This window comes from Melopsittacus undulatus, chromosome 1 (assembly GCF_012275295.1).
Source record: "Melopsittacus undulatus isolate bMelUnd1 chromosome 1, bMelUnd1.mat.Z, whole genome shotgun sequence".
In the NCBI taxonomy this organism is placed as follows: domain Eukaryota; kingdom Metazoa; phylum Chordata; class Aves; order Psittaciformes; family Psittaculidae; genus Melopsittacus; species Melopsittacus undulatus.
In genome coordinates this window covers 18994652-19012972 of record NC_047527.1, presented here as the reverse complement: position 1 = coordinate 19012972, position 18321 = coordinate 18994652, and the positions used below count along the sequence as shown (strand labels likewise).

Genomic DNA, 18321 nt, shown 5'->3' with positions numbered 1-18321 from the left:
ACTTCCTTTCAAGTCATCCTAGAGAGCAATAAGGTCTCCCTGGAGTCTCCTCTTTTCCAGACTAAACAATTTGAGTTCCCTCAGCCACTCCCCATAAGACACTAAACCATTCACTAGCTTCGTTGCCCTTCTTTGGACATTCTCCAGCAGTCTATGGTGGGCTTTCTTTCTCTTTTTGAAAAGGTTGTATTTAAGGAAATGAATCATTATTGAGAGAAGTGAAAATAGTCTGCAGTTAATTCTTTTTTTTTTTTTTTTGATTGCTTATTCTGCGCTAGCAGCGCAACCTTCTTTTACAATTGTGCTCCTTTGGACACTTGAAGATTCTGGTTTTGATTTTTTTCCAGTGTTAATGACCTAATGACCCTTTCAAGTCATACTACAGTGTTGCTATAATGTGGCTGGAACAGAAAGAGTTTGCAGCTGCCAACAGACTATGATTTAAAGAAATAATGAATAACACATTAAAATAAATACTTTGGGTTCTGTATGAGATTTTTAAGATTTCTGGTGGGATTCATGTCAAGAGATACATGCTTCCCTCTGGGTGAATCCCAGAGAAAAATGCAGGTATGTTTTAGGGGGACATTATTTTCAAAGCAAAATATTAATTAGCATTTCCATTCACTTTCCTATGTTTCAGCCTTTTAAATCCTGATGAGTAAGCCAGTTCACAATTTATGAATTTCTACAACTTAAATTAATGGGCTTAATCTAGTAGCTGTGTATGCAGACTCATGACACCAGTAAATAGTAAAGGATGTTGAAGAGATGGAGATAACAGGAAATTACTTTGGACATGTATTTGTGGAGATGATAGGAAACGGAGTCATTTCCAAATAACGAAACAATGTAAGGCAGCATTAACGACAAGTTGGTCTCTTTCTGACAATGTTTGAATTTTGGTTTTTTTTTTTTGTTATATTTTGATGTCATCTTACAGGCTGTGCAAAGATAATGAAACAAGAGTAACTTGACCTTCAGTGAGAGCTCTGGTGGCCATACCTCAACAAAATACTTAGTATGTGCTTAAAATACAACTTAAAAAAAGTGCATTTCTGAAGGAGGGCATAAGTACACTAAAAAAATAAATTAAAAATGAGATGAGGGGAAAGAGGATGTGCAAGAGGTGAGGAAGAGAAATGAAAGGCATCTGTTACTCATCCAGTATAATTCACACCAGCAATATGACAATTAGTTTTCTTATTAAAGGTTTATAAAGGTTTATGGCACTGAAACACCTGGCTTGATTACTTTACTCATTATTGGCTGTATTGTACATTGTGCTACACGTATACTCCGGCCTTTATATCCATTATCATACAAAAGTTAGACTTTCATTATTAGGGCATGTATCTAGGAAAAGGTAACAAATTTTGGAAGTGACTGATGTACAGAGAGTTTCTGTGAAATGTTTATTGTTATTTGAAAAATAAATATCGGCTCACTGTTTGCTTGGTTTTCTTAATGCAAAATTAAGTTTAAAAAATGCCAAAATGAGTTATGTGGCACTAAGACCTCTGTAGAAAAAATATAAACAGACTGTTAAAACATATTTCAATTCCCTTGGTGTCTTTTGTGGCCGATAAACAGTCACATAAGAGTGAAAGGTTCACTGACTGTCACCCATTTGTGATCCAAGTTCTTTGCTGGTGCCACACTGACCAGGCTAACAGGGATCAGAATGTCTTGCATGCTTTTTTTCCCCTAAAACCACAGGTCATGACCTTATAAGAGCTGTGATTCACAATAGTGACTTCTTTGGTTCAAATGGCATTGAGATTGGTACAAAATGGTTTTACTTCAGTGCAATTGAATTATAACACTAAATGAAAGAAAATAGAACACCAACACTGCACGGGCACTTGGGTCAAGTGTGGTGAGCACTGATTTAAAACTGAAAACATTTCAGCCTGTTGTATCTGATTAAAGAAAAGACTGGAGACTAGACTCTGTACAGCACTAGGCACTCAGTTATCTTTTTTCAATTAGCCTTCCATTATTATTGAGTACCTCATTCTCCATGATAATAAATAAGGTATACATAAACTTTGAACATCAGATCACAGAGGTATTGTGGTATCTGACACAGTGTACTTTTTATTGTTTGGTGTGAAAAATTGCTGTTTGTATGTTTATGTAAATTAGTAGCTGTTTAGATATGTAGTGTACCTTTTTGTGCTCTAACTCATCCACTGCATTGCTGTCAATCAAATAATGAATAAAATTGCTTCTTGTTTCCATTACTTTAGAGAGCGACATAGCAAAATCAAGCATGTTTACATTTGATAGGGAGCTCTCCCCCCAAAAAAACCCACACCACAACAAAACAACAGTGTCTTAAGGACTGATGCAATGAATGATTCTGGAAAAATCTGGCATGATCCCTTCCTGAAATTCTTTCCGAGCCTCACAAGTATGCTTGACTTTTTGATGCATGAATGAAGCAGACTCACATAAAATACCCCATCACTGGTATTCTCCTGAAAATATAGTGAATTAATATGGAAAGAGTTCCCAAAATCATGCTCGAGAAACACTTGCCAGTAGAGCTGTTCATGATAAAAAGGAAAAAAAAAACCAATCAAACTGAAGTTGGTGACTTCAGAGATATTAACCACAAACATACTAGATTAAATAAGGTTCACTCTAAGAATTTCTGCATGTTTTTTGCAGGGAGATGAAAGCTTTCTCTGTCAAGTCTCTGAGCAGACATGAGCTCATTCTGCCCACACTCCATCCTGGCTGGAAGCAGTGCTGTCGCAATAAGCACGACACTGAATTTACTCAAGGGTAGAATACATTAGCTTGGGCTTGATGCCACATTGACAGGTCTACAGAGCTTCTGTTTAGCTCAGAGTGTGGGCAGAGAATGCACATCTCTGTTAGAAACTGCACAGAGAGGGCTTTCAGGTCCCATTCTTTCCTTCTGTGTTGTGGAGAATTCAAGTTTGAATTTTGGTCAATGATGAGAATTGTTAACATTTTGAAAAACTTTCCACAGAGCATTATTTCTTTTATCTGGATATACTGTCATTAATGCTAATTAAATTCATCATGATCTTGTAAACACTTAGTGGTCATGTTTACTCTGATGGAGACCATGGTCACCCACAGGAAGAGCATAATTTTTCTAATTGAAATCGGAAACACATCTCATTCTTTGTATCCCTATTTCACTTTTCTGGGCTGGTATTTGGAAGTGTCAGTATCTTCAGTCTTGATAATGGTTAGGCCCTGTCTAAGTTAAACATTTTGAGCTGGACCTGAATTTGGATCCTGCAAATGTACTCCACTGCCCAGCATCCATGCATAATAGTGAAGAGAATGACATAATAATGGAATCTGCATTAAAGAGAATATTATAACACAGAGATATTTTTTTCTGAAATATTTTTCCTCATTCTGCATTTTACTTTTGCATGAGTCTCTCGCAGTCCTTTACTTTTTGCACCCTTAAACTTATAGATGCATTATATTACAATCTTAAGTTATTAGCGTATTAATGAAAACATTAGTGACGCTGTATCCATCTAGAAGTTTTGACATGTCCCTAGACATATTCTTTACGCTTCGTACACAAATTTTCACTATGCTAATCTACATTGTGATAATCATTACGAGTTTTAGAGTTTTAACACTGATAATGTTATACAAAAATTAAGTAAATTTAAATTAATCAAGTGAAAAAGTGACAGCAAGAATACTCAAATACTGATTAAGAAAACTATTGTAACATTTAAAGACAGTTATTGTGTTATTTAAGCTATGGAAGTAGAGTCACATCTTACATCACTTATGACATTGTGATGGATACCCTGAATTTAAAGACCATCTGATCTTGGAGATGTCTGGATAACTTTAATATATATATATAAAATAAATCCTCGTGGGTGGCAAATATCCAGAAGTCTCTCAATTTCACAAGGTTCTTCTATTCAGGAACTGTTTCATGCCAAAGCCCAGCAGAGAGGAAGAAAGTATGTTACTGGTTTCTATTAATACAAACATCAGTAGGTTTAAACTCTTTCAAATGCTTTGAAAGAAATAAATTACAGAAAAACATAGCTCTTCTTGGTGGTGTTACTAGCAAAAGTCGTAGGTCTTACCTTGGGGACAGTGAGGTCCATTCAAACCAGGATTTTATAAATTTTGTTAAAATACCTGTTTGACATTCTTAATACAAATATGTAGAGGTGGCATGAAGCAAGAGAGCCTTAAAAGAGAGAGACACTGTGTAAGAAGACTAACTATACAGGCTACTTAGGAAGATAATTTCAACAGGATAAGATTAATCATTATGAATTGGAGAACCAAAAAAAAAAGAAAAAGGCTATTACCTTATAAAAGCCTGTGCAGCTTTCTCTTAAGTGCCCCATCATGCTCTCTCTGTCCCTGATAGCTGGGGAATAGCTGGTGAAATCTCCACTGAGCTAAAATACGTAACAAGTAAGATCACTACCGAGTTTCTACAGGTATTTTTTTACTGCCAACACTTACATATGTCAGAGTTCTCTCAGATGTGTGCCCACACAGTAGCCATGAGCAGGATTTCACTGTGCTGTTCTTGGTTTACATGATACTGCTCTCACACAAGTCTGCTAAGATTTTTTCTGTAGAGATGTTTGCCAGGTAATAGTATTTGAGCTGCAAATAGTTGTTATCCTCTACTCTTCATGTAACAACTTATTGATCTGAATGCTTACCCAGCATGTAGGAGTTATGGTTTCTATTCACTCAGGAAGAGGAAGGTTTAAAACCACAAAGTTTCCCTCACAATGTTGCTATAACCAGCAACATGTGTACTGCTGCAAAAAGTTGCTCAAGATTGACTGAGCCTCAGTGGGAGTACAAGTGTCAGTCTGTAGAAGAAATGTTTTAGAATGTTCAGACTTCAGTGGTAGTCCTCACTGATTCATAACATATTGTGTCATTTAATCAAACTCTAATTCAAAATGAGACTTAATCCATGGATCAGAAAGCATAATTTTAGAATTCTCTCTCCCACGTTATTGACAAGTGCCTGGTACCTACTCATTCACTGGGCAGTGAATTCTTCTCTGCACTGTATCCGAGTTTCATCGACTAGCTTGTTCCCCTGCAAAAAAGATTGCTGCTTTTTCTTGGGAATCAATAACTATGGTCTGGATCCTCTCTGGCAAATGAATGCATTAACCTAGGGTCTTTCATTTATTTCCTGAGAGACAGGGCATTGTCTCCTACCTTCAGGCTGTGGGCTGTGAGCCATCAGTGGATATAAATGGATGCCTTGCTATTTTCAGAATTTCCTAATGGTTAACTCTTGGCAGCTGTCTGCTCTGTGTGTTGCCTGATTTGGCTTCTGTCTAAGGAGCTTATCTCTCCCCAGGCATGCACAGAGAATCGAGTGTCTCAGATAGGGTTCTGCAGTCCGTTCCTAGGGCCTATGTTAGCACTGAAAATCCTAGGGCTATAATGTTAGCACTGAAAATCTTTATCTCTCCTACCTGTAAGAAACTATGTCTGATTTGTGAATAAGTACTTAAATTCATTAAATCCAGGGTAATGTTTAAATCTAGCAAGCTGTTACAAACCATTTTTTGCTGCCTCAAGTAATCAGTAGTTTGAATTGATGTGTTTATTTTATTTTAGATAAGCTTTATGGGAAAATAAGATACTTTTGTTCTTACTCATACATTTTCCTTTTCTTAAAAAATGAATCTATGAGCCTGGAGGAGGAGATAATGACATGCCCACTATGTCTCATAGTGATAGCTGAGGTAGAATATATTGGAAAACAAGTTTCACTCCAGCTATGTGGTTGAAAAGCCGTAAGAAACCAAAGGAAAAAAAGGATTCTAGAAACATAAGAACACTATAAAATGAAATTGTTGAAAATTTCTTATCAATAGCCTATCAAATCCCTGGAAGGTGGGTTCTGAAGGTACACAAAAATAAATACATGGGGAAGAGTTATCCAGTTTTGGTGAAGGAAATATATCAATCTGGGGAAGGCAATTGAATATTGACCAGTTGAGGGAAAAGGATAGAGAAAAGCAAGACTGAAGACAACAACAATTTAGAGATGGCTTAAAAGATCTAGTAATGAAAATAGACTAATAGATATCCACCTCTTATTGATGAATTAAGTGGATACACAAAAACGGTGAGGTTGTTGTATCAGACATATCCTGAGTAACACACACAAGAAGCTTTGCTTTCCTCTTGGTATAACCAGTGTATACCTTGTAAAGTACATTTGTAAAATATCAAGTAAAGACTTTCCCAGAGTTTAGGGAACACCTTTGTTGGTTTCCCTCCACATCCTAGACATTGTTGTAGTAAAAAGCTGTAGCACATCTATGACCAAATAAAACACAAAAAGAAACATTAGGGGCTTTTAACAGTGGTTTTTAAACCATTTTTAAGATAATGTATTATTTCTGAACTGTCCTTGCATGCATGAACATCATTTGACTTCAGTAAAAAAGAGAGATATTTATTTGCATGAAATGCAGTTAATAGTTAAGATTAATTGATTCAGAAAGGTGAGGAAGTTTGTCTTCCTCTAAGTATCATACTCTAACTGAATATGTAGATAGTCTTTATCTAAAGGGCGTGAAGACTAATAGTAGCTTTCATTTTGCATAGAACTGTTTAAGACTTAGAAGGATAATGAGGTAATATGCCAATACCTAACTTTTTCAGATGAAATAATACATCTTCTGTGTATGGAATTGATTGTGTCATGACACCTATAATGAACCACATAATACAATTCCAAATTAAATTTCTCACTTTTAATGATATTTAAGTTATGAGCTAAAAAAATTATCAAAGCCTTTCTGTCATGTGAAAGAGATTTCAGTGAGCTATGGTAGCACAATATCCCATTGAGTGTTCTGTAATAATGTGCTTCCTATGGACAGGCATAGTTTGGTATTGAATGTCGCTTGTAGCTGGGTTTGGTATACCTGGGCTTTCATGGCTACAGCCTGTGCTCTTTTTTCACTCAAACATGACAGATAGTCACTAGATTTTGCAGAGCTTCCAGTAATGAAGTTTCAGAGGGGTAGCAAAGAATACCCCTTCATGGAGGTCCTGTTTTGATAAAGTGAACCCATTTTCTTGCTTTTTGGAGGGAATACAAATGGAAAATGCTTTGGTGCTGGCAAACACCCCAGCCAACTTCCCATAAAATGAACATGTGGTGGGGGAAAGTGCTCCACTATTCCCCAATTCACTATCCAAAAGGCCCTTCCCCTCCTTCCCTCAGGATCTGCACACCATCCCTCTTCTATCTATTCCCATCATTCTCTCCCACTATTCACTTCTCTATTCAGGAGCTCATTTACAGTACTTAGTATCATAGAATCACGGAACCATAGAATAGATAGGATTGGAGGGGACTTTTAAAAGTCATATAATCCAACCCTCCCTGCTGTTGACAGGGACATCGTCAACTAGACAAGGTTGCTCAGGGACCTATCCAACCTGGCTTTGAATATTTCTGGGGATGGGGCATCTACCACCTCTCTGGGAAACCTGTTCCTGTTTTTCACTACCCTCATCATAAAAAAGTTTCTTCCTTCTATCTAGTCTAAATCTCCCCTCTTTTACTTTAAAACCATTTTCCCTTGCCTTATCACAACAGTCCCTACTAAAATATCTGTCTCCATCTTTCTTATGACCCTCTAAGTACTGAAATGCTGCTCTGAGGTCTCCTCAGCCTTTCTTCATATCAAAGAAGTGCTCCAGCCCTCTGATCATTTCTGTGACCCTTCTCTGGACCGTCCTTATGAACAAGCTCCATGTTTTCCCTGTGTTGAGGACTCCAGAGCTGAAGGCAGTACCCAAGGAGGGGAAAAATCACCTCCCTTGACTTGCTGGCCATGATGTTTTTGATGCAGCCCAGGATATAGCTGGTTTTCTATATACGTATAGGTATATATTTTGGTGTAGCCCAGGATATAGCTGGTTTTCTATATATGTATAGGTATATATATTGGTGTATATATATATATACACATAGTTGGCATCTGATCCAGGTACAGGACCTTGTTGAACCTCATCAGGTTCTTTTGTGCCCACCTCTTGAGATTGTTTGCATCCCTCTGGACAGTGTAATGTCCTTCTAGTGTGTTAACTGCACCACTCAGCTCGATAGTATCTGAAAACTGGTTAAGTGTGCACTTGATCCCACTGTCTATGTCATTAGAATCATAGAATCATACAAACATAGAATAGCTCGGGTTGGAAAGGACCTTAAGATCATCTAGTTCCAACCCCCCTGCCATGGGCAGGGACACCTCACACTAAACCATATCAACCACGGCTTCATCCAACCTGGTCTTGAACACCTCCAGGGATGGAGCATTCACTACCTCCCTGGACAACCCATTCCAGTACCTCACCACCCTAACAGTAAAGAATTTCTTCCTTATATGCAGTCTAAACCCCTGCTGTTTAAGTTTCAACCCATTACCCCTTGTCATATCACTACAGTCCCTAATGAAGAGTCCCTCACCAGCATCCTTGTAGGCCCCCTTCAGATACTGGAAGGCTGCTATGAGGTCTCCACGCAGCCTTCTCTTCTCTAGGATGAACAGCTCCAACTTTCTCAGCCTGTCTTCATATGGGAGGTGCTCCAGTCCCCTGATCATCCTCGTGGCCCTCCTCTGGACTTGTTCTAACAGTTCCATGTCCTTTTTATGTTGAGGACACCAGAACTGCACACAATACTCCAAGTGAGGTCTCACGAGAGCAGAGTAGAGGGGGAGGATCACCTCCTTTGACCTGCTGGTCACGTTTCTTTTGATGCAGCCCAGAATACGGTTGGCTTTCTGGGCTGTAAGCTGTCGTGGTTTAAACCAAGTCCCCCAACTCCCGGAGAGTTAGGAAGGAAAATCCAAAGAATGTAGCCCCCACGGATTGAGATAAGAAAGGTTTAATTGCTAAGGCATAACACAAAACCCCTACTGCCATTTACTACTACAAATAATAATGATACAGCAAACAGCAAGTGAAAAGAATACAACACCCCACCAGCCACCGACTCATAACTCACTCCACCCTGCCCCACCGAGCACCATGTGCTCCCTCCTCCATTTTCCTCCAGAGCTCTACCCCTCCAGCCTTCTCTTTCCCAGTATCCATCCTGGGCATCACGTGCTATGGTATGGAATACCTCATTGACTAGCCTGGGTCAGGTGTCCTGTCTCTACTTCCTCCCAGACTCCCCTCCTCCACCTGGCTGGAAAAAAACCTTAAACAAAAACACCCTCAAAACATGCTCAAACCATGACATAAGCGCACACTGAAGCCGGCTCATGTTCATTTTCTCATTGACTAACACCCCCAAGTCCTTCTCTGCAGGGCTGCTCTGAATTTCCTTTTTGTCCAACCTGTAGATACTAATCAACACTGTTTCTAATACTGGTGATCAGCAGTCTTCTTCTGGACATTGACTCATTGACCACTACGCTGTGGGTGTTACCACCTGACCCATTTCTCATGCAGTGAATGGCCCAATATTAAGTCCCTATCTCTTCAATTTAGAGAGAAGGATTTTGAGGGGAACTGTGTCAAAGGCCTTATAGAAATCCAGAGAGATGACATCCATAGCTCTTCCCTTGTCCACTGATGTTGTCACTCCATCACACACAGTCACTAGGTAGGACTTGCCTTTGGTGAAGCCATGCTGGCTGCCTTGAATCACCTCACTGTCCTGCACATGTCTGATTATAGCTTCTAGGAGGATGTGATCCATTGAAGTCCCTATGCACAGTGGTGAAGCCGACAGGTTGGTAGTTCCCAGGGTTCTCCTTTCTACCCTTTGTAAAATGGGTACAATGTTTCCCTTTTCTGGTCACAAGGAACTTCACCTCACTGCAATGGCTTTTCAAACATCATAGAGAGTGCTTGGCAACTACATCAGCCATTTTCCTCAGAATCCTGGGATTCATTGTGTCAGGTCCTACAGACTTATGTATGTTCAGGTTCTTTAGCTGATCTTCCTTTTCTGGCTGATGTACCTGTAGAAGCCCTTATTATTCCTTGTATGTCTTGCCAAGTTCAGCTTCAGTGGTGCCTTGGTCTTCTTGACCCCGTTCCTGCACAGCCAGGAAGTTTCCCTGTACTCTTACTAGAATACTTGTCCCTGTTTCTGCTGCCTGTGCATTTACTTCTTGCCCTTTAGTTTGACCAGCAGTTTTCGACTCATCCATATGAGTCTCTTGCCTTCCTTACTTGATTACTTACACCTGAGGACTGAGAGCTCTTGTGTTCTTTGAAAGATGTCCTTAAAGACCTGTCAGCTCTGATCTCCTCCCTTGGCCCTAAGGGCAATCTCTCAAGGGGTCCTATTGACTAAGTCCTTGACCAGCTACAGCCTAGGCTGCTGCTAATCTTGATGTCACCAATTAGTTCACCTGTGTTGGTGACCAACAGGTCCAGTATCACATCCCCACTGGTAAGGCTGTCTATTACCCAACTTAAGAAGTTATCCTCAGTGATTTCCAGGAGTCTCCTGGATTGCCTATAGCTCACCAAGCTACTTTTCTAGTAGATTTGAGAGTGGTTGAAGTCACCAAGCAGGACAAAAGCCTAACAGTGCAATGACTCCTGTAGCTGGAGTAAGAAGGTCTTGTCAGTAGGTTCCCCTTGATCAGGAAGCCTGTAGCAGACAGCAACCATGAAGTTTCCTTTGTTGCCTTGGTTTCTGATTCTTAGCCATGAGCTTCCAACCTGCAGTGGCTATTCTTCAGAGGCAGCTCTTCAAAATCTATCCATCCCTTGACATAAAGGAAGATGTCTCTGCCCTTCCTTCTTTGCATGTACTCTCTGTACAGCCTGTAGCTATTCACAGCCGCACTCCAGTTCCGGGATTTGTCCCACAAAGTATGAGTAAGGGCGACTAGGTCATAGCTTTCTAGCAACACTGTAGTTTCAGACTCCTCTTGTTTGTGGCCTGCCCTGCGTGCATTTGGTGCATAGGCACTTCAGCTGAGCTGTATGCCATATCACCTTCTTAGAGAAACATTCCTTAATTCCTTTGAGGTATTTCACTGGTGTTTCACTGTTAGCTCCTATTACCTCAGGAGTCCACATATCATCTTCGTAAGACTTCAACTGTGTTCCAGTATAGTCTGAACATCTCACTGCATTCTTATTATATTCCTTAACACTGAAGAAGAAAACCTCTGTTCTTGCTTCAAGGTAGTCATGGCTATTGTATAGTGAACTATAAATTAGTTTTATGTAATTAGAGATGGGAAATGATTAGCTGTGGATGCGTAGAATACATAGGGATTTAAATGGATTAAGTTAATTTTTGGTATTCATGAACTTCACAAGTATATATACATCAACTTTCATTTAGTCAGAGAAAATGTTATATTTCATTTCTGCTTACATTTGGAGATAGTTCATAAACTGCCACTGAGCTTTAGTAACAACAATGTCCTGGTTCCAGAAAGGCCTCTGGTTAATGGGCACTGGATTGAATCCCTGCACTTCCAGTATTTGGACTTTATGAAATATTATTAGACTGACAGTGTTCTTTAGTAAAGTTGTTTCAGCCAGATATTTATATATACATAGAGACATTACATCTTTTTCTGTATTACCTATTTTATACCACTGTTTTGTGAAAAAATATGCAGTATATTTTGAAATAATGGAAAGTATGCATACCACAGATATCATCCTGTCTCTTAATAGGATTTTGCACAGATATTCCCTCTGAAGTAGTTTTGCAAATTGAATTTCAAGCTTCCAAAGAAAACTGAATTATGATGGGTTTAAATTTTTGTACCAAGTCTGTTATTTCATAGTTTTCAAAGTTGGCAAAAATGTACCAGGGTCTGGGCACAGGACTGAGTCTCAGAGGATCCTATTCTATGTGTCTTCCGTTGTATTTTTCTTCCCCACCTAAGAATGGATCATTTGAAGCTTTATTGTGACACAAGTAACACAGATGAAGCTAGGCAGATGGTTCAGAAAAACTTACAAGTCAGTTCTACCTAAACTACTCAAATGAAAAAAGAAGAAACTATGCTACTTTTTGCAAATGCATTACCAGAAAGGCTAGGTGATAATGAAGAACCAAAGTAACACTTAAAAATGAGGTTTGCTACACCGAAGTGGTAGCCTAATAGCCTAGTAACCTGTTAATGCCTTCCTTCTGCAACAGCAATAGTGTGGAACATATTTTAAATTAAAGATGTATAAACCCAGCTGTCCCCATAAAAGTCATACTCTCAAATAATATTTCCTTTACTACTGATTACAGCAGTTCTATTGGTACAATTTAAAAGACTGTACAAAAGGAAATTTTTCTTCAGAAAGAAAAGTGAGAGATTTTGATACGAAATTCCAGCATTAGTTCAACAATGGTGATTAAATAAATCAATAGTTTCCACCTTAACAAAAAAAAAAATCAAAGATTAACATTACATCAAGGCCTCTGGCTCCAGACTACCTACCTAGCTTGCCTAAGAAAACAGATAGAAATAATACTATTGCTGAAACTAAATATACAAACCCTTAAATAAACAAAAACTAAAAAATCCAGTACTCAGTGAACTAAAAACTCTCTACTATCAGTTCCCATAAAGGTTAATGATTTTAGTTTACATTCAACAATTGATCTGGTTTCTGAAAGCAAAGGCTGGAGAGACACAGTATTTTGTAGAGCTTGGAAACTGCTCCCTAATTTATATGAATCACAAGACCATGTCAGTGGTTTCAAGTAATTTGAACCAATTTAATGACTCTCTCTCCTGTTTACAACAAATTCCTTTAACTTCTTGCATCTGAGGGACCATAGGTCTGATTATTCCCTGCATAATTGATATTCTGTCTCTTGCTTGATCTAACAATAACGATGTATCTATGCCCTCTTTCATTTTGCTGTTAAGATTTACTAATCTCTTTCTGATGCTTGTTCCAATATAAAGACTGTTCTCCATAAAGTACACCAGTCATCTCCTTTAGTCCATGATTCATTCACAGAAATTAGGATGCTCTCTGTCCGTCATCAGTTTTGATCTATATCTACAGCAATCCAAAAGTTTTACTCACCTCAGCAGCACTGCCTCATCTTTAATCATATTCCTCCATGGATAGGACCAGTGGTAGTGAGTCATGGCAGCAATAGAATGCTTTTCTAAGTAAAACAATGACTAAATACTGGAATATATTGTCATAGGGAGGTGAGGGTGTACTCTCTAAAGGTTTTGAGGTACAAATAGCTCAGCCAATTAAAAATTATTTTTCCCCCATTGTCCATCCCAGGCCTTGCTTGGAAGTGATGCTTCTGCATCATGAATAGCAAAACAGGATGTGCATGCAGACTGAAATAGCTGCTGTTCAAAATACTGCATCAGTATATCTGTTTTCATTAAATAGAGTGTGTGATTATGAAGTGTGGTGCCTGAAATCTCAACATTTGGTTACTTTTCATGTTTAATCCTGAAGGTCTGAAGACAGAAGACAGAGCAGCAGAGTGTCATACCTATACAGCTCCTAAGAACATTGAACAATGTCATCTAGCTATCAAGAATGGGCTAGGTAGAGTCTACAAATGAAAAGAGGAGAGGCTGTGTATATTCTAGACGTCTCTTTTAACTTATGTTTTTATAGTATATAAAATGTGAATAACTCCTTTCACTTAAATTATAAAACACTGCAATAAATTGTGTTTGCAAGATCTGATTTTTCTTACTCTATGGAGATTTTACTTGCCATAGTGTAAGAAAGACTTCAAAGAGACTGACAGAAATAATTTTCATCATATTTACAAACAGCCCTCTGTGTAACCATTTTGTGCAGATAAGAAGCCTAAAGATGTTCTAAAGGAAATTCATTACTGAGATTCTTCTATGCTATTGAAGCTTTCACATGTGGTGCAGCACTGATTTTCCTATTTCAGTTATCATTTATCATTATACATTTACTGCTTTGGTATCCATATTCTCAACTGCTATTTGTTCATCATCTGGGATAAATAGATTTTATTCTGCATTCCCAGAAACCCTTTTGGAGCTATCTCATTTTAAAAGAGAAAAAAGTATATTTTTAATATACATGTGTTCAGCATTAACCTTTTTAATCATAGATTCTTTAGGCTAATAAAAAGTTGTAAAGAGAATACAAACAACCAGAGGAAAAACAGAACCCTTCTGAAATCACCAATTGGGAGTTATCCAGATTGTATCGTATTTTGCATACTGTTGGGGCTGGATTTTGGAAAAATAGCATGAAAATGATTTTCCATATTTTCTCAGACACATTTTATCCCTTCATGGTATTTTTTTTTATTTTTTGAAATTGATTATATTCAAACATTTTTTGTGTGCAATATGTCTTCCAAATGTGCAACATACTCAGCATAAATGAAAGATGTTCCACTTCCTGAGCTTTTCCTTTCATTTCAATACTGTCTATTTCAGATCACCTTGACCTGCTGCCTAGATCAGCTTGGAAAGTTGTCTCTTTACTGGTTATTACTTCTTAGTGAAGTTGTGTTATTTGAAACTAATGTAGAGTGCAGCCAGCCTATAATTACTTATTTTTGCAAAGCAGCATTTAATGTGGGTCACCAACAGAAAATCCTAATAGCTTCCAAAAGAAGAGAGTATGTTTGTTTGGCAAAGTCATTTCAAACTAACAGCAACTAAAGCTTTGAAAAGCTTTTTTTTTTTTTTTGTTCTGTGTTTGAGGTATTGAAAGTAAACATGGAAAAGCCCTGGCAATTGTGTAGGAAAGGCACTGAGAGCAGGAGGTTGGGAACTGTGACTTTCAGCTTCAGAGGAATCATTTAAATTCTTAATGGCAGCTTCTCAGATAAAGAGAAAACAGCATTCTCTGAAGGGTGGCCAGCTGTTTAAGGCTCCATAATCAGGCTTTTATTTGGCCTGCCTTCTGGAGTTGCTTCTATCATAGATAGTGATGCTGGCAAGCAAAATAAAGAGGTTTTATGTCATAGGATATATTCTTGCAATGCTTTCTTAAAGAGCCCAACATAATTTTAACCTGAAAAATGTCTGCTGGACATAGGTCTGTCTGTACTAAGCACAAGTGCATTTGACAAGCATTAAAAAAAGAAAATAGATTTGCATGTGGCTTACTCAACATGATTTCCAGAACTGTCATCATGTACTCAGGTATATTCTTTTAATATTCAGATATGTTTGAGTAGAAATAAAGGGCCAACAGAAGTGGACAGAGCCTTTATACCTCTTCATGTTTTCCTCTCTGTTTATTCTAGGATAATGTGAACAGAACTGATTCCCTGATCCTCAAAGAAAATTCAGTTGTACTGTAAGAAGGCCACACGGGCAGCGTAAGTAGAACTCATTCTACCCTTTTATTGGACTATGGAGTAGGACAGGAACCAAAACTGCAGTCATTTGTCCAAGTGAAATTCTTTCCGATTTTTGTGGAAAAGTGACTTGAAGATAGGTAGCAGAATTTATCACTATTACTCAACATTATACTTTTGAAGCCTTTATACTCTCATTTAGTTGATACACTTTTGGAAGATATCTCTTTTATTTTTTTGTTCAGCAGGAAGAATTTTCATCTGCCACAGTCCGCAACAGAGTTCCCAGACTGTTGGAAGGATGACAGTGCAGCCCTTCCCAAAACTCCTTGCCATGTTTCATGTGCCTATGATGAGCAGAGACCCCTTAAACATTTCCAAGTTGCTCTACTATCATACTGCAAATGCAGTCTAGCATTTTGAAATTAAAAAAAGAATTCTCTTGTTATTTTGCCATAAATGATCCAAGGTGAATCCTGAAAAGAAATCCTCCTTAACATAAGCTTTAACAAAAGTAAAATTGTCAACATCCTTCCAATTTCTTAACAATACATGTTGTCCCTATCCAGTCCAGAATAAATGTGAGCAAAAAAAAATTGTCTTATTATGAAATTCAACCAAAGTAATTCACCTTCTGAGCAATATTCCTTGCATTTTTTTTGGATTTTCATCATAATTTTTAGAGCTATGCCTACCTGTCCTTTGAAATTTTTCCTCAGTTGACAAGTATTTTCCTATCCTTTCCTTACATTTTCTACTGTCTTCTACTAATGTTTAAGGTCCCACATCACCCACTGCTCATTTTATGTTTTGTACAAATACTTCTAGCCTCCGTTTTGAGAAATTTCCTTTACTTATATTTATTCATTACCTAAAAGTGTCCCAGAATGGGTGCTTCACCTGATGAAAATGCCATGGGCAGTGCCAGGCACAGCACTGTTGGAGCAATGGAAGACAAAGCTGTCTTTTGTGTGCCTTGCTTTATGCAGGTTTTAAACTCATATAGATTGCTTCTAAATGTAGCTTTTGCACTTCTACATTATGCAGTAGTGCCCTCTGACAAAAACCCTGGGTATTTCTGAAAACCAAGTTACTTGAATTTAAAAATATGAATACAAACCTAGTTTCACACTCTATGACTTGAATGTTTATTTTTACAATGTTTGGTTCTATCCTAAGTCTTGTGATAACTAGATGTGCTGCAATAAATAATTTAGTATGTTTTTTATTAAGTTTCATGATCTTTTTCCAGCATTTCTCTAGTACTGCTCAGATGAAGTAATGATTTTAAACAAACCACATACAATGAAATCACTAAGGTCATACATATCTCTTGTGCCTCTAAGTTCTTCTTTGAGTTATTATTTTGGGGATTGGGGTTTTTTTTAATAAACAGATTTAAGTTTTTCACTTTTTCATTTTAAGAAATAAAATATGGGAGAAAAATGTTATTGGAAAAAGTTTTAATTTTATGTCTTTCTTGAACTATAATAAATGGCATGCTTCTGCTGCTGATGAATCAAGGCTATCTGGTACCTGAGATTGTGTTTTGTGTTTACCTTCTCACAATAAGATCCAGTATTCTGGTTTTTGTCTTCACTTACACTGAGTTTTTAATTTGGAAATATCAAATGTTTTAATGACATTTTTTGTCTTTTATTCCTATGTCTGTTTTTTCAGTTTTATGCTTCTGAGGTAAAAATCCTTCAACTTGTAATGAAGAATCCATATCCTTTTTCTATTCATTCAGGTTTGAGTTCTGACAGTCTCAGATGTGTTTAAAGTTATGCAGGTTTTTTAACATTTATACCAGCCAGCATAATTAGATCATCCATTGTACTTAGATATGTTACATTTACTCTAACCTTCCATCATTGAGAAATTAGATTTCCATTTCATTTTTACCTTCTCTATTCACTTTTGATGAAAATCCATACCATATTATTGTCCTTTCTTATATTTACCAAGCAAAAAATGAACAATATTTTTCACTCAGCAGAGTCAGAAGAATTTCAAAAGATTCTTACCTGTAATTCTGCTTTTCATTTCCTATGTGAAATCTGTCATACTGCGAATATGCCCGGTTTCCTTCCCAGTCCATTAATTCAATTCTTAGAGAATATTGCCTCTGACTTGTTATTGCAAAGATAAATTCATTTCCCAGCCAATGTTCACCTGATGGGCTACCAAAACCCTAGAAAAAAGTTGGCAAAACAGCTAAATGTAATTGTTGTAACTGATAGAACTTTTATACAATAATAAAACCATCAATATATTTTACCTATACATATTAATCACTGGTCAAAGCTTTCTGTGCTCCAGTTTGATTATCTCTACAATGAGTCTACTAATACATGCCATGTAGGAGTGTCATGCAGGTTAGCTAATATTTGAAAGGGCAGTTGGGGTTATCAGTGGAAAATCACTCTCCAATTACAAGATATTAATAGTGTGATGCTATATTTGCACATCCTTCAATGGGAATACTGGACAGTCATATTCTATAACATGTTTCATATAGCGTTAAACCTAGTTATCATTAAGACAGTTAAGTCAAAACAGAATTCTGCTATACAACATAAAAGGTTAAAGAGTTTCATTTAGCCTAGACTATACATTGAATTCAACTTAATTGTGGATGGTATCTCATGTCTTAACTTCTGAAAAAGAATGGACCATTCCTTTGCTGTCAAGTTTCTGCCACAACAAAAGGAAGGCTTTTAGTTTAAAATCCTCTTCTGTATATGTGATCTACTTGATAGGTGGCTGTGAGTGATCCTCAGTTGTAGCATTTATATGCTTCATTCTTTTGTTTTAACTGGCCTACGTGAGCAGATATTTGGTGCTCACTATTAGTAGAGGCTTAGAAGATGTGCCACATTTAGATATGCTGAGCTGAGTATATTAGTTTATGTTTCAAAGACACATAATCGGCCTATTGGGTCAGAGACCATCAAGTGATACTTAAAGTGTTTAGTCTGCAAGAATTGAAATTCAGTAGTCTGTGGTAAGCCTCA

The 18321-nt window shown here is 37.5% G+C and overlaps 1 protein-coding gene across 2 annotated transcripts in view; it reads right to left on the bottom strand.

Annotated features, from left to right (window-relative positions):
• Positions 1–18321, bottom strand: part of ANGPT1 (angiopoietin 1) — a 163436-nt gene that overhangs the window by 23039 nt on the left and 122076 nt on the right. For both annotated transcript variants that reach the window (XM_031050547.2, XM_005150920.3), the window contains one exon: positions 17332–17498. In XM_031050547.2, coding sequence (XP_030906407.1) covers positions 17332–17498 — 167 coding nt within the window. The remainder of the gene's footprint in view (positions 1–17331; positions 17499–18321) is intronic.